General features: G+C 39.9%; 2 protein-coding genes across 5 annotated transcripts in view; one reads left to right on the top strand and one right to left on the bottom strand.

The window, feature by feature from the left end:
- LOC133129436 (coiled-coil domain-containing protein 85C-A-like) overlaps positions 1 to 14,904 on the top strand; it is a 65,555-nt gene that overhangs the window by 12,065 nt on the left and 38,586 nt on the right. The gene's annotated exons all lie outside the window — the stretch shown is intronic.
- Positions 5,476 to 12,847, bottom strand: LOC133129435 (uncharacterized). Of its 4 annotated transcripts, XM_061243529.1 has the most exons (6): positions 11,706 to 11,730; positions 11,475 to 11,570; positions 7,188 to 8,342; positions 6,846 to 7,001; positions 6,660 to 6,752; positions 5,476 to 6,293 (listed from the first exon to the last, which is right to left on the bottom strand). In XM_061243529.1, exons 2-6 carry the CDS (start codon positions 11,475 to 11,477, stop codon positions 5,997 to 5,999), a joined length of 1,704 nt encoding a protein of 567 aa, XP_061099513.1. In that variant the 5' UTR covers positions 11,478 to 11,570; positions 11,706 to 11,730; the 3' UTR covers positions 5,476 to 5,996. The 4 variants fall into 4 exon arrangements, with proteins under 4 accessions (XP_061099513.1, XP_061099517.1, XP_061099514.1 ...); XM_061243533.1 differs by lacking the exons at positions 11,475 to 11,570; positions 11,706 to 11,730 and adding an exon at positions 12,760 to 12,847; XM_061243530.1 differs by having other exon boundaries at positions 11,475 to 11,706.

The raw sequence follows: 14,904 nt of genomic DNA on the forward strand, positions 1-14,904 counted from the left end.
CATGCATGTGAATTGCCCCACAAATAAAATTATTTCAAAACTAAGTTAGTTACCTCAAAACAGTGAATCTCCTTTATCATTCCTGGTCCACTATGAAAATTGCAACATTTTGGTAAGAATTGCACCTGGGGTCTGGGAAGTGGCACAGTTCACTTGAGTGTGCGGCGTCACTTTTTTTGGATTCCCAAGGTCAAATAAAAAATAGAAAATGGTTTCTGAATAATTACAATTATGCTACCTTATTACGGAGAATGCAGCCATTATGTCCCACCATCGTATGAGGGGAGCAGAGTGATTCTATTTCTGTGTGACAGTTTTGTAGTGTGTAGCCATTTTCAATGTGGGCGGCATCTAGAGAGTGCTTCCCAGCCTGTCTGATTTACTGGCAGCGGGCATTCAATCCCCTTCTCTACGGAAGGTGACCGCGCTCCCATAGGATGTTCTTTTTTTACTTGAACAATATTTTATTGTCATAAAACAAAAAGGACAATACAAAAATACAGAAAGAACATTACTGGAAATGCAGCAGTTGCTTAACCTTTACAGTACTAAACCAAGGGTGCCAATCATTATGGAACCTTGATTTTGGTTAAATCTATTTTTTATTAAATTAATGTTTGATTTTGGTTGGTATTTTTTGTGCATTGCCAGTCATGGGTGTCATTAATAACATAAACATACATGCATACACAAGTGCACTTGAAAGCATAGCCCACATACACACAAAACCATAAAATATTATAAATTGTAATGTAATTAAAACAGCTCTCGAGAAATTGCAGTAATTTTAAGCCATGACTTCCAGTCCATTCTGTAAGTATTTGGACATTGGTACTATTTCTGTTTTTTTGGCTGAATTGGCCAACTGTCAAATTACTTTTGGTCCCCTAAAATGGGGAGGTTATGTATATAAAGGGATGTAATTCCTACATGGATCACCTGATATGAATGTAAATACAGTCGACAGTCTGCACTTTAACCAGTTCATATTCACGGTTTCATTTAAAATCCAATGTGCTGGAGGACAGATCCAAAAGAACAGAAATTGTACCACTGTCCAAATACTTTCTTTCAAAGGCTACAGTGCTTTGAAAGTATGACATCCTGGTGTTCATAAGATAAATATCTGGAGAAAACCGGATGAAGGATGATGCTCTGGTGGTCTGCAGTAAAACCTACAAGTCTGCAGTCACAAACAGATAGGCACAAGCACGTGTCATCATTTAAAACACAGTGAGGGCCATAGAGGAATTAATAATCCCTCTCGACAATATATGTCCAGAATAAAAAAAGGAAAAAAAGGCTGGGTATTACCAAAACATGTGTAAGGCGGTGCCAATTTAGCAAATCCTACACATGGCATCCTTGGTTAGTTTAATCTGTTACCACTTGAATAGAGTGGTATAAGCTCTGTGTATGATCATTTGGTGTGAGATTCTTGATGGAAAAAGTATATTCCCACACCCTATACCATTCTGGTGTCTCATCAAATGAGCCCAGCTCCCTGACCTATACCACAGACACTGCTAGGTTTCCGGATGAAAATCTAATGAAATGGCTATACAGGCTGATTGACACACCTTTACTGACAGACAGCCAGTCTTCAACGAGATAGATTTAGTGCAACCCATCTATCAGAACCTTATTGGCCTGTGGAGAGATCGGAGCTGCAAATATGAATGACGGGTTTCCTCCAGTTCATGGAAGATTTCAAAAGTTGGCCTCCAGACATTATAGAGTGATTCCAAATGTCTGAAGTAGCTGTACCACAATCATGTCAAAACAATCTACAGTATTCCATAACACGTGAGTCATAATAGGGCCAAAACTTAAAGCACGGGATTGAAGTTTCTGTGGCGAAGATAGAATATCCTGCAATCTAGAAGATGATACTTATGAGGCCTCTACCTTCCTCCAAGGGACTAAATAATTTGTATCAAGCCAAACCTGAAGATCATGCTAAACAACCTTTTTTAATGACCGAAACTTTCCCCTGCATATTTAAATACAGTGAAACCCCCCCCCCTTGTATTCTATTGTTTTCAAAGTCTATTTTCTTAATAATAGTTGAAAGAAGGGTGGATTCTATTGGCCAGTCAAACCACTGGGACATCTTTTGATAGATGGTAGGCTAGCATTCAAAGGCATTAAGACAGACTTTTCCCATTTCACTTTAAAACCAGATATTTCACCATATTCTGGGTTAAAGTGAACTGCAAAGTGGTGGAATATGACCACATGACTAGTTTTTTTGCTTTTTCCAATGCATGAAGAATTGGAAATTATCAGTGGCAAATCTTTCTGTTAAAAAAACAAAAGATCTGATTAGGATCAGCTGGTCACCCTTCAACAGGAGGGTTACTGTCAGGACACAGGTCAGACCGGTCCATGTCGACTTCGGTGCTGGAAGAACGGAAACTCCACAAATGTAGAGGTTGAAAGGTCAGCCATGGTGTGTCCTTGACTGCCATTCACTTGTTAATGTGTCACTGCTCAACAATTTGAGAAATTCCAGGCATTTTCTTTTTGCTGAAAGGTCCTTATTGTATTGGGAAGTGATAGAAAAGCAAATGCGGTGGACTGGGTTGCAGATCTGCAACATTCCAAATTTCTCTTGTTTCTAGACATTGTTGCTACAGAGGCCCGTGATGTCATACAACTGGAACAAAGGAGATGTGTTTTTAAGCCTTGCATTAGTCTGGAACATTGTTATGATGTCACGTGTCTAAATCCATTTCTGCATCCCTCCTCCCACATTGTATTCTGTTATGCTGGGCACAGTCCGTAGGGCGGATGACACTTGTGCCGTATACATTTCCTCCTTTTGCAGGCAGGGGTTTGAACCCCTGCTATGGTACTTTACTGCTGTGGTCCCTTCTCTTTCTGTTGCGGTCTGCTTTCTACATGTCTGAATAAAGCAAAAAATATGAAAGCAGGAACGCTGACTGTCCAGCTCTCCTTTAAGGAATAAAAAATTCCTGTACTTTCTTTAACAGGAATTTCTTCCTGACCAGCATTGCAAAACAATTTAAGCTTAAGATGGGAACTCTGAGCCATCTGTCTTACTGAATTGTTCCAAACACAAAGTGATCTCATTCACTGTGTGAACTGCTGAGTTGGGGTGGGGTGAAATTTGAAGGGGGGTTGGAACTTTTTTGCCACTTTATGTAGCTTCTCAGTGACACTAGAAAATATAGTGTGCTACATAACTTTGATGTTAAAGAAAGATACCGATAAACTATTGTATTAGTGTCCTCCAACAGATTCATAACCAGAAAGCTGACATTATCACTGTATCACTCGATTCCAGGGCATCTTTTTATCCCTTGTTATTAAAGTTTTATACTCTGAGTGCAGGGCTTGAGCGGGGACCAACAGCTCTAAATCTAGCAAGATCCATTAAACATCAGTCGACCTCATTTAACTTCCTATGTTGCACCGACCTGGATGTGTCCTAACTGATTCTCCCAGCATGTCCACTCGCGTTATTTTGCATTGCCTCTTAAACTGGGCCAAAGTGTGTGGAAGTCTGGAATAAAGTCACTCAGTTCATAGACTAGCACTAATAGCTTCAGCACAGCAATAGAAAGCAGCAGATAATTGATCTGTTTCTCTCCTGAATCCTGAGCAGTTAATGTTAGCTCAGTCAGCAGCTGTATTGAGAGGATGGTTTGGCAGTAAGTAATGTGATGCATAAGGGATGACTGTGTTACCTGGTGCTTCTGGAATTGCCTCCATTCAGAGTCAAGTACGTAATTGTCTTTTCTATGCTTTACTGAGCTTGTCTGGTGTATTGGAACCTATGAAATACTCTCAAAAAGTTAAAACCCTGGCTTCTGGTCCTCTTGGTTGGCCAAATTGCGCCAGGCAAGACCATTCAAGCACAGGAATGTATTTGAATTCAAAATAATAGACTTTTCTGTTTTATCGGGGGCGACATGGCTCAGTCGGAGGCAGTCGGAGGGTTGCCGGTTCGATCCCCCGCCCGGGCTGTGTTGAAGTGTCCCTGAGCAAGACACCTAACTCCCAAAATGCTCCTGACGAGCTGGTCGGCACCTTGCATGGCAGCCAATTGCCGTTGGTGTGTGAGTGTGTGTATGAATGGGTGAATGAGAAGCATCGATTGTACAGCGCTTTGGATAAAGGCGCTATATAAATGCCAACCATTTACCATTTACCATTGAAGAATTTTGGAACCACCCCAATACATTTTTATCATAATTTTAGAGGTTAACACTAGGCAATTCAAATCCACAATGTTCTGCTGAACCAGAACTGAATTTCTCTCAGTGCACAGTGTAGAGAAATGATTGCTTCTGTTTCTAACACAAGTTTCCAGATATCTATAATAGTTATGTGCCATGCCAAGTGAACTTCAGTTATTTCACTGTTACTATGGCATCTCATCAGAATGCTATATGTTCAGTATTGATTTTCTCCCATTTTTTTCAGGAAGCATTTGGTTTGGTTTTCCATGACCATTACAAATAAAGAGCTTATCGAAAGGCTACCGATCCTATCATTTTCTATTATTGTTAAAAAGAAAGCCTTTTCAAATGATTATTCGCCTAAGCTAGCTTATTCGGGCCTCCATCCAACAGAGGCAAGCGTCATGCAGTTCAAGGTGTTCCTCTCACAAAGGCTGGATTCCATGTGACTTTTGCAGATTTTCACTGCTTTCTGTCTCATTAGAGATGTAAATATTTTCAAAGGATTACTTCTTTTTTTGTGTGGAGTGTATGTTCTCTCCATATGTTCTCCCTCCTGTTTTCTGTGTGTCCCCTAGGGTGTATTCCTGCCTCTCGCCTAGTGCATGCTGGAATAGATAATTCTGAGATAATTCTACACACTGAAAAAAATGACTTGTAGAATTTACTTAAAAAAATCTTTGTAACAAATTGCACTAAAAACAAATAAGTAACTGTAATGCTGGAATATCAAGTACAACATAATTGCCAACATCAAGTAAAATGTGCTTGCTACTAGCCGTAACATTTGTGAAAATATTGAGTACATGTTACTTAATTATGTCCATTCAGGAACATCATGGTCATCAAAATATTAAGTAAATTGTACATGTCTATAATATTTAGTGCCATGAACTGAATAAGTAGATTTTACTATATTTTTTCAGTTTCAATTACTCAGTAGTATTACCTTGTTTTACTCAATAAAATTATGTAAATATTCCTTTTTTTCTTCTGATGTTACCAAATGGCAAATTTCACAGACCACAAGATTCAAGTTTAATGCAAATAAACATTTATTTTGTTAAGACAAGTAAAAACAAAAATGATAGGGAGGCAGTCAACTGTTCAAGTGGCCAAACATAATCAAAAAGTGCAAATACCACTGATGTTGTGCAAAGAATGCATACATTCTGAAGAAAGACTGTAGTGAAATTAAAGACTGCAGTGAATCGCAGGGCTTGTAATTGGTGAAAGTGTTCACACCTGGTCACCAAACTAACCATTTGGAAGATTCCAAATGGTTAGTTTGGTGACCAGGTGTGAACACTTGTGTATGTGAGAATGTGTGAGTGTGTGCTTGAATGTGTGTTTGAGAGCAATTCTGACTTTAAGGCTTGTTAACCTGCCAGAGCTAGATGATAGACATAACTCAAACAAATCTTTTTTAACAATAAGTAAAATTAACATATATGCCACTCCTACCCAATATTCGTTGTGTCAATATTTTCTTGCTCTTAACAGACAAATCCTCAAATCTGAAGTAAAGATTGGTGCTTTACAACAGTGCAATCACAACATAACACAAATAAATGGGAAACTGAAACAACTTCCAACAACTGGTTGGTCAGGTCAAAGTTCTCTACTCAATGTGCAATAGTGTGTGTGTGTGTTTGTGTATTACCTGTGTATGTTGAGTGAGTGAGAGAGCGAGAAAGCAAGATAGAGAGCATGTGTGAGTGTGTACTTGAATGCGTGCGTGCGTGTGTGTGTGTGTGTGTGGGGGGGGAGGGGTGGTGGTGTGTGTGTTTAAGAGAGCAATTTTGACTTTAAGGCTTGTACTTTTGGGGACAGCTTCATCCCATCCAGTTCCAGGAAAAGTTTCTGAAACACCTCAAAAGTGTAATGCAGTGTTTGGGGGTATGCAAGGTTGAGGGCATAGATCAGTCCCATCAATAATGTGCAGGCTTTAGCGACGTTTCCACATCCATGCAACACTTCCGTGCCTTCAAGAATGATGGACACATCAACTGGATCCTCTTCAGAAGCACCATGGGCGACCAAGATCTTCAGGACGTGTTCAGTAGCATCACTGCAGTGGTCCTCCTGCATACAAGAAAAGGCGACAATTCTATTGAGAAAAACAAAATGTATTCATTCATAGACTTTATTGCCTGAGAGTAAATCCTATTTAGTTGACTGAGCTGTGAACTAAACATGTCTAAGCAGAAGGTTTACACCACAACAAATTGGAATGATTGCCTTCCTGGAGAGCAAAGCAAATAGCACTCACTGTGCTGGAGATACTGCTCATTGGTTGATTTAAAAACAAACAAACCTCAACACCAAGTACTAGGACTAGGACTAGAGTCACCTGAGGGTTTGGTTGATTTAAATGTTTGACTACTGGGGGCACATTTAGTCCCAGGGAACCCTATGGCCGCATCTTGGTTTTAGTGATTATACATGTACCTGACAATCTTCAAAAAGATGCTCTCCCTCCTCGCCGAGGTACAGAATGAGGCTGCGGATAACAGTTTCCCGTCTCATCTCAATGCTTTGGTTCTGTAAACAAATAGAAGGCTGTGTGAGTGAGAAAGTCAGAGGAAAAGGTTCATCTTCCTGCAAAACTAAAAAAAATAAAAAAAATAAACACACCTTACTCAGTTTAAAGAGAAAAGGCCTCAGTTTGGTCCCCACTACACCCCCCTTGGCCTTCATCAGGGTTAGAAGCTTGGGTGTGTAGGCGTCAAGTCTGTAGATGAAGCTCTGCTCCAGGGAAATTGTGGTAATTCTGCGGAATTCCTCTTTTATCTGCATTTATAAAAATCACAAAAACAAAATTCAAACTGATTTGAATAATCTGGTTCAAAATGAAAGGAGTGCAAATTAAGAAGAGAAAATTAAAACCTTAAGACATTCATGATGGAATGATTAATTAGAACCATTGTTACTGCCCAATGGAGCAGGTAATATTTCCATGGGTCTAGATTCACCTACCCCATCTTCACAAAACAATGCAGGCCATCGTTCTCTGAAGTCAGCCGCTGCTGGAGTTCCACTCACAACCTCAAGCCTTCGCATGGAGAATGTTTTAGACATTTTTTCTTCAATCACCTTGTTGTTATTCTTCTTCTTTACCTCATTGAGAAGTTCCTGTCTCTCCATCTCCAGACTGTTGCTAGTTTCTCCACTTGGATGTGGAGGAAGGTAGTTAACCTCTGCTTTCTTCGGTCTCTTGCAATTTTTTGCCGGATTTCGCTCACCCGGGGATTTCCTTTTCAAGGAGTTGACATCGAGCTCAGGACAAGGTACTTCACGCCTTTTCATTTTGCTACGGTAATTAGCCACCTTCCAAGTAAGACGCTGCTGCCACCCATAGATGCCTGAAAATGATGTTTTAGGCTCCCTAAGGCATGGATGCTTTTTTAACAGAGCTTCTACAACAGCCAGTTTTTGAAGACCAGTGGGATAAGCAGTGTAGCAGAAAATGGTGTCAGCAAGTTTGTCCAGTATGCTCGAACTCAAGTTTGGATTGTTAAGGAGTGAGCCATTACTTTCATAAGCCTTATTTCCTACTTGAAGGAGCATTTCCACGTCATATGAAAAGGTGGGAATGACAAAATTAGTTGGCCATGGTTCTGATCGACACTCTGGGGACTGTGGTGAAATGATGGTGTCCGCTGAGCTAACTGCAGAACTGTCATCCTGGAAAGACTGATCCTGTGCCACTGGAGAGGAAGCAACTGACACCTTGATGGGAGTCACTGGAGAGGAAGCAACTGACACGTTGATGGGAGTCACTGGAGAGGAAGCAAATGACTCGTTGCTGGGAGTCACTGGAGAGGAAGCAAATGACTCGTTGCTGGGAGTCAATGTGAGAATAACAGACTCTTCTGTTCTAACTAGTTTGATTGTGTCTTTGTCCTTAACCAAATCTGTTGACGTTAGAGTGAAGAATTGGTTATCAAATTCTTTGTCCATGTACATAACAGTAAAGCTCCCTTGGAGTTGAAAATGATCCTGTGCAGCTGCTAAAAGTTCATCTACAGTGCTGGGAACTCCACCTGGTAGGATTAACTTGTGAACTTGAGTTTCTTCTATAACAACACGTAGTTGAGTTGGGGCAGACATGTCAGCTATGGGCAAGCACAACTAAAAGAAAACACAAAGAACAAAGATATGATTCAATATGACAAGAGCAAATATTCAATCTAGCCACAATATTCTATGATTAAAGCATCATGGGCTGTGGTGGTGAAGAGGTTAAGGAACCCGGTTAACATGCCAGTAACCACAGAAAGTCAGGGGTTTGAATCCCGCTGTCACCATTGTGCCCTTGAGCAAGGCACTTCAACTCCAGATTGCTCTAGGGGAGACTGGCCCTGAAATAATTAGAGGGCATGACCTCTCTGCAATTGCAAATTGCATCTCTAGTTGATCATTGTAAGTTGCTTTGGACAAAAGTGTCATCTGCTAAATGCTTTTAACAGATAGACAAGCAAATCATAGACCATTGGTTCCCAAACTGGGACATTTTTCAGACAATATAAAATCTGGAATAAATGTATATCAAGGGAAGTTATTACATAACAATAAGGCACAAGCTTGATTCACACAATTTATACTTTACCTAGTTTGACAAGCAGATGTGGTGTTTGAGAGAAACCATACGATCGCCTTGCATTGCATACGTAGCCAATGGGTATGTGTCAATAAGTTGGGACTGCTCAATCACTTTGACTATACTTGTGGACTCCAACTTGAAACATCTAAAATGCTCAAGGTACCCTGCATTTTGCAACTTCAACACAAACACTAAGCGGTCACGAACTATGATGATTTGGAGTATTTCAGCAAAGTCGGGCAATCCACCATTGGAGCCATATACCAAGATCATGCCAACACCGTAACTGGTGCCCTGAAATTCTGCCTGGTTTGTCAAATGAACAGCTGTCTCTTCCGGGAATTTCTGTGATAGGAATTCTTGTATATTCTCATTTACAATCTCTAATGGAACTCTTGACATCTTAGACACAGAGACGGAAGGTTTTTTGACATTTGAATCATGTAGATGGTATGCGATCATGGATTGGTGTTTTCTTGCCATAGACTTCAAAACATTACGGAAGCAGTTAGTCTGTCTCACTATCTTCTTAAAGAAGCTATGCTTAGCTTCAAATCTCATCGTCCATAAGGACACTAGCGGACCAAATGCTTTAATGAGCTGCGGATAATGCTCTACAAAATGGTGTTTCGGAATCAGTCTCTCTTGCGGAAAAACACTGCTAAATCTATGTCTATGCTCAGCAATCAGGCTATCTAGGTGACCAATGCTTTCATCTGTGTGGGTAGGTGACATAACCAAGGCAACAACATCTTTGAGTGTCATCAACAACTGCCAGGCTTGTTCCTCTTCTGGTACTTTGGTGCCAATCATAAATGGAAGCAGTCTCAGTAAGCACCAATTTTCAGTTGCGTTACCACCAATGGTTTTACGGGAGGCAAAGCTTAGTGGTATACCTTGGGGACAATTTGTACAGTCTTTCCACTTATAAGGGAACTCTTTGATGATTCTGTTGAGCTCTTCGAAAGTAAAATATTTCTTCTTTATCAAAACACCTAGGCACAGAGCTAATTCAACAGGTACAATACCCTCAAGTAAGTCATGTAGTGCATCAGGTGGGTAACCTGTTGTTACATGAAAATGATTTAATTTTTGAGTAATTGCACACTGTCTTTTTACTCCGTGACTATGGGTGTTACTAGCCAATGCTGCTTCAATGTCCACCTGATGTTGCCGTTTTGTTCTACTAGGGAATGCTCCTGCCCTAACTTCAAGTTCCTGGAACTGGGATCGTTGTCCGACACAAAACCTACAACTGTACGACCCACTAAAACTTTCAACAAATCCCCCGACTGAGTGGGCACCAAGGTTATCAGCAATGACAGAAAATACAGTGCCCTTTATGATTTTCCCTGAACAGGGTACAAAAATACCATCTTCTTCAAAGCTTTTCAAATCGCTCAATAATGGCTCTAGCACTTTGGAATAACCAAATTCCTTAACGTCACCTGCCTTGCACAAAACGGCTAGGTAAATTGATGATAATGTAGACCTCAAAACTGATGGAATATCAGCAAACACCCAGTAGACACCTGTCACCTTGTGCTTCTTACGAGAGGTTCCTAAAGGGTTACATATTTCAAAATCATCACAGTAGAGAAGAAGTGAAAGTCTTAACTCCTCTCCAGACAGAAATGTGTTTTCTTTAAAGTGGGAACCATCACGGAAACTAGTATACTGATTTGAAGAATCACAATGCCTTGCAATATTCAAAACCTTCTCCTGAATGTCACTATTTTTCAGAACATGCGACAAGCTTTGCAAAATTGGTATATATTGGAATGACTTTCCCGCTTTTGCATCAAGAATATATTCCAATGGTTCAACAACAGAGAAACGTTCCTTTACATAACAATTTCGCTTGTATGCTGTGCCAAGTGGACCTTCCTCACTAAAGGCTACACTGATAGGATTTAACTGACAAATGCGATCTACCAATTCTGTGATCACTAACTCTTCAACAATGCAGTCATGACTTTGTAATGTGTTACAGACAATGTTTTTGATAATGGGTGCGGATGCTGAACGAGTAATAAATTGAAGCTCCTCTACAATCTCATCTATACACCTATTAGGCACATTGAAAATGCAATCTAATTTAAGTAATAAGGACCCAAGCTTATCAACAATGACTTGAACTAAGTCTTCGCCCTCACTCACAAGCACTTCATCGGAGGGAACATCACTTCCATCTAAAAGGCAACTACCAACCTCTATTCTTTGATTTGAATACGTCTGAAATACAGTATGTTTAAAATCTTCAAGGCTGTGAGGATTGTGCTTTCTACTTTTATGTGACAAAAAGGTTGAATATATATTAGTGCTGTAGTCACAACCCTTAAAAACACAATGAATAGTTTCAAACTTTTTCAGATGAGCTCCAAGGTGCTCAAAAAACTGCCTCTCAGTGTGAAAACTACATGAATTACATACAAGACATGAAAATGAATTAATTTGCCCTAACTCTTCTGTTTCTGTATGATCTCTAGACAAATGTGTACGAAGGGCCCCCCAACTTTTAAACAAACAAGGACAATCGGAGTACAAGCAGGGTAGTGACCGGCCTTGACCAGAGTGTAAATGTTTCAATCTATAATGCTTTAAGAGCTCCAACCGTTTTGATGCCCTGAAGATGCAATTTTTGCATGACCATCTCATACCATAAGCCTACGATTTCTCCCTCATTGAAACCCTTCGATCGGTCCTCCTCCTTATACCTCAACTGTCGACTGCACTGGCTCGTTCGAAAGATCTCCCTGTAAAACACAATTTTGGATAAAACTATTGATCTACAATGGTTAGCTACAATTTTATATTACATTACAGAGTGAACAATGACAAATACTAACAACACCAATATTATTGTATCATACACATAAATGTATACTTGCCTCTGTATACACCGCCTCCCCCCCCCCCCGGCTCAACTTGCAGTATCTGATGTGAAAACTGTTGAGAGAAGTACACATTAATAAGACTAACAAAACAAATTGATATTAACATATAACATTTCCATCCGATATTTGAGTAAAAGAAATGACTAGACTCACATATGTAGCTTTTTACTTGATTAATGTTCAATTAATTCCAATATACATCGAATGAAAACATAGAAAAAGTTTAAGGATCAGATTGCATTTTTGCTCACTTTTTTGGAGGCAGATACTGTTAGGTCAGTCACTCAACATTTAATTTTAATTTTTTGCTTAAACTAAGACCATCAAGAATGAAGTGAATGTTTACACAATCAAGTTTGTCACACTACCGAAAAATAGTTTAATTGGCCAGCCAAATTTCAACGACTTAAAAAATATATATTTAGTTCTAGTAGCTACTAGGCAAAAACCAGCAGCTGCTCTAAGATGCTCTAAACACACACCCCAAGTGAGCATGTTCAGCCACTCCAGTCTTTGAGCCAACTCTGTATAACATGCAAAACTCGCATGTTAGAGAGATAGTCGGTTAGGTGGGGTGAAATAAATATCAACCCGAAAAAATGTAACATTACAGTAACGTTTTCAGTAGGTAAATGTGGACGTCAGTGGAAATATCGTTAGGCTAGCGCGAGTTAACAAGTTCAGGCGAGTCATCACCAAACATTACCGCCAAAGTTTTGGAAAGTTATTTTTTTCCGACTGGAAGTAAACCTTAAACCCTAACATACATATAGAAAACCGTTTTCGTTTTGAGTTGAGACAATGTAAATTAAACGTTATTGTGCTTTTAATCCAAATTACTGCAACTCACCTCTACAGACATTAACTTACAGACGTTAACCTAGCTAGCTAGTCTCGCTTGCTTCATGGCGATGGCGACACAACGACTGTTAACTACGAACAGCAGTGCTAACGTATTGCGTCGAGCAGACGATAATCAAACTATCAAAATGTAGCCTAGACGAACGCTTATACGATCACAAATATGAAACGGAAGGGCAATACTCACAAGTCTCGACTCTCGGCCACTGAAGCTTGCTCTCGACGCTTGCTCTCGACACTTGCAAAATGGCGATTCCGGACTTCATGGGTGACTTCGTGATTTTGCATTGTCCAACGGCGCATGCACGAATTCAAATGCGCCGCGCTGTTTTTTTCAGAATAAATGTTACTTAAAATGTTCAGGTGTTGGTGCAGTGACAATAAATCATTTAAATAGTAAGAGTAAATATCTAGTTAAAAATACTCTTCCAAGTCAAGTACGTTCATTACATGAATATGTTGTGTATGGTTTCATGTTTTTTACTAGTTCCTACTGAAACTTGATATTACAATGTAAGAATTTCTACTTTTGAATAAGTACATATTACAATGCCTAAAAGTCATTTTTTTCAGTGCAGGAATTTGGAAAATTAACCTCCTCGCTAAACAATAATGGTTAATTGCTCTCATGGACCCATTTTATGTTTGGAAGAGTGTCACCCCCCATAGTTTCAGAGAACTACAAATGCTTGTACTTCTCTCCATGATCATGCAAGGAAGCTTGATCAAGATTGAAGTCTGCGTAGGCCTGAATTATTCTGAACTCAACCAATACGTGTCGCAGACAGGATCTCAATAGAAGTGAGTATTTGTCACACTTGTAATAGTGCTGCAGCCTAATCATATACACTAAATTAAATACAAAGTACTTTTTTAAACACCTTTTAACCTGGTTTTGTTTTGACGTAACGTGAAGTGGCTTGTCTTAAAATAGCGTTTCTGCAGAAAGGTGATGAACTGCTTTTAGACACCAAAATGTGCTTTAGCTATGAATGGTAGGCACTGAGGTAAAATTTGGACTTAACCCCTCAGGCTATTCCTGGTCTTTCTTCAAGAGAAGCTGCTGGAATCTTTACCACAATTTTTCCAATTGTTTACTTCATATCGTATCTCATTTCAAATGCAGCCTTGGTCTGAATACCATTTAATTTCATGAGTAAGGCAATAATGTAAAATGGATAATTCCACTGAAATTGATTCAGACTGATTGAAATAGATGCAACTGCATTCAGTTTTGTGATCACAGCTAATTCTGCAGCTAATTCTGCAGGAGAATTTGAGAGAAATCGGCATCTTAAGAGTTCTGCACCAGAAATACAATTTTACAAAACTGAAAAAAGTGTACAAACAAAAAAAGGGTGTTGGACCAGAGTCCTTTTTTAAAGGGTAAATAAAAACAAGCCTGACTACAGCTTTGAAATAGGCTATATCCCTGTAGGTTTTTGAAGACCTGGATTCAATCAGCATTTGTCCTTAACGAACAATTCAAAGAATGAGTTTGTTTTTTCCTTTTCCGAGTTCAGCAATCACCACAATTTATTTAACAATCTATTTATGGGGAAAAGGTCATTTTAATTGTGAGTGAAAGTTGAGGACAAATGTAAGCGCACTTATCCCTGGTTATGGGTATGCACTTTGCTGTACGTCGCTCTGGCTAAGTCGCTCTGGATAAGAGCGTCTGCCAAATGCAATTAATGTAATGTAATGTAATGTCGATTCAATCCAAGCCCAATGTGGGGTCTGAAGCTTCAACGACCAGCCTACTGTATTTCCCTCTCTGAGACCCATGGAAAGGCCCAAGGCACCATGCCGCGTCACCTTCCTCAAGAAAGTAGACCCTCCCTGACAGCTGTCTTGAGGCCCAGAGGGAGACCGGGGAAGAGCATATGCCCCACTTGTTTAATCCGCGGCTTTTCCTGGTAAGGTGATTAGGGCTTGCGCAGAGCCATGTTAAAAGAAAAACCGATGAAACGTCCTTAATGTGTCCGAAGCCAGTTTGTAAGGATGGAGGGCTTTGGGCTGACCCTCCCTCCACACACGTACACATACAGGTGGTGGTGAAGCTGCTTAATTGGACCATATGCATACAGTCTCACTAAGGGCAGCTCAGAGCCTTGGCCTCAGCATCGAATGCCCATAGTTGCCTAACTCTAATCTCCCTTTGGGTCCTGGAGGAACAGTACGATTCATCCCTGAGGTGTTCCTCTGAACAGTGTGAAAAGTAGCTGTCTTAAGTGTTTTTAGTCTTGTCATAAGACTTACTGTGAGATCTTTTTTCTCACATAGAAAATATTACCTTGTTTTAAGTTACTGTTTGCTTGATGAGTGAAAT

This window comes from Conger conger, chromosome 5 (assembly GCF_963514075.1).
Source record: "Conger conger chromosome 5, fConCon1.1, whole genome shotgun sequence".
In the NCBI taxonomy this organism is placed as follows: Eukaryota; Metazoa; Chordata; class Actinopteri; order Anguilliformes; family Congridae; genus Conger; species Conger conger.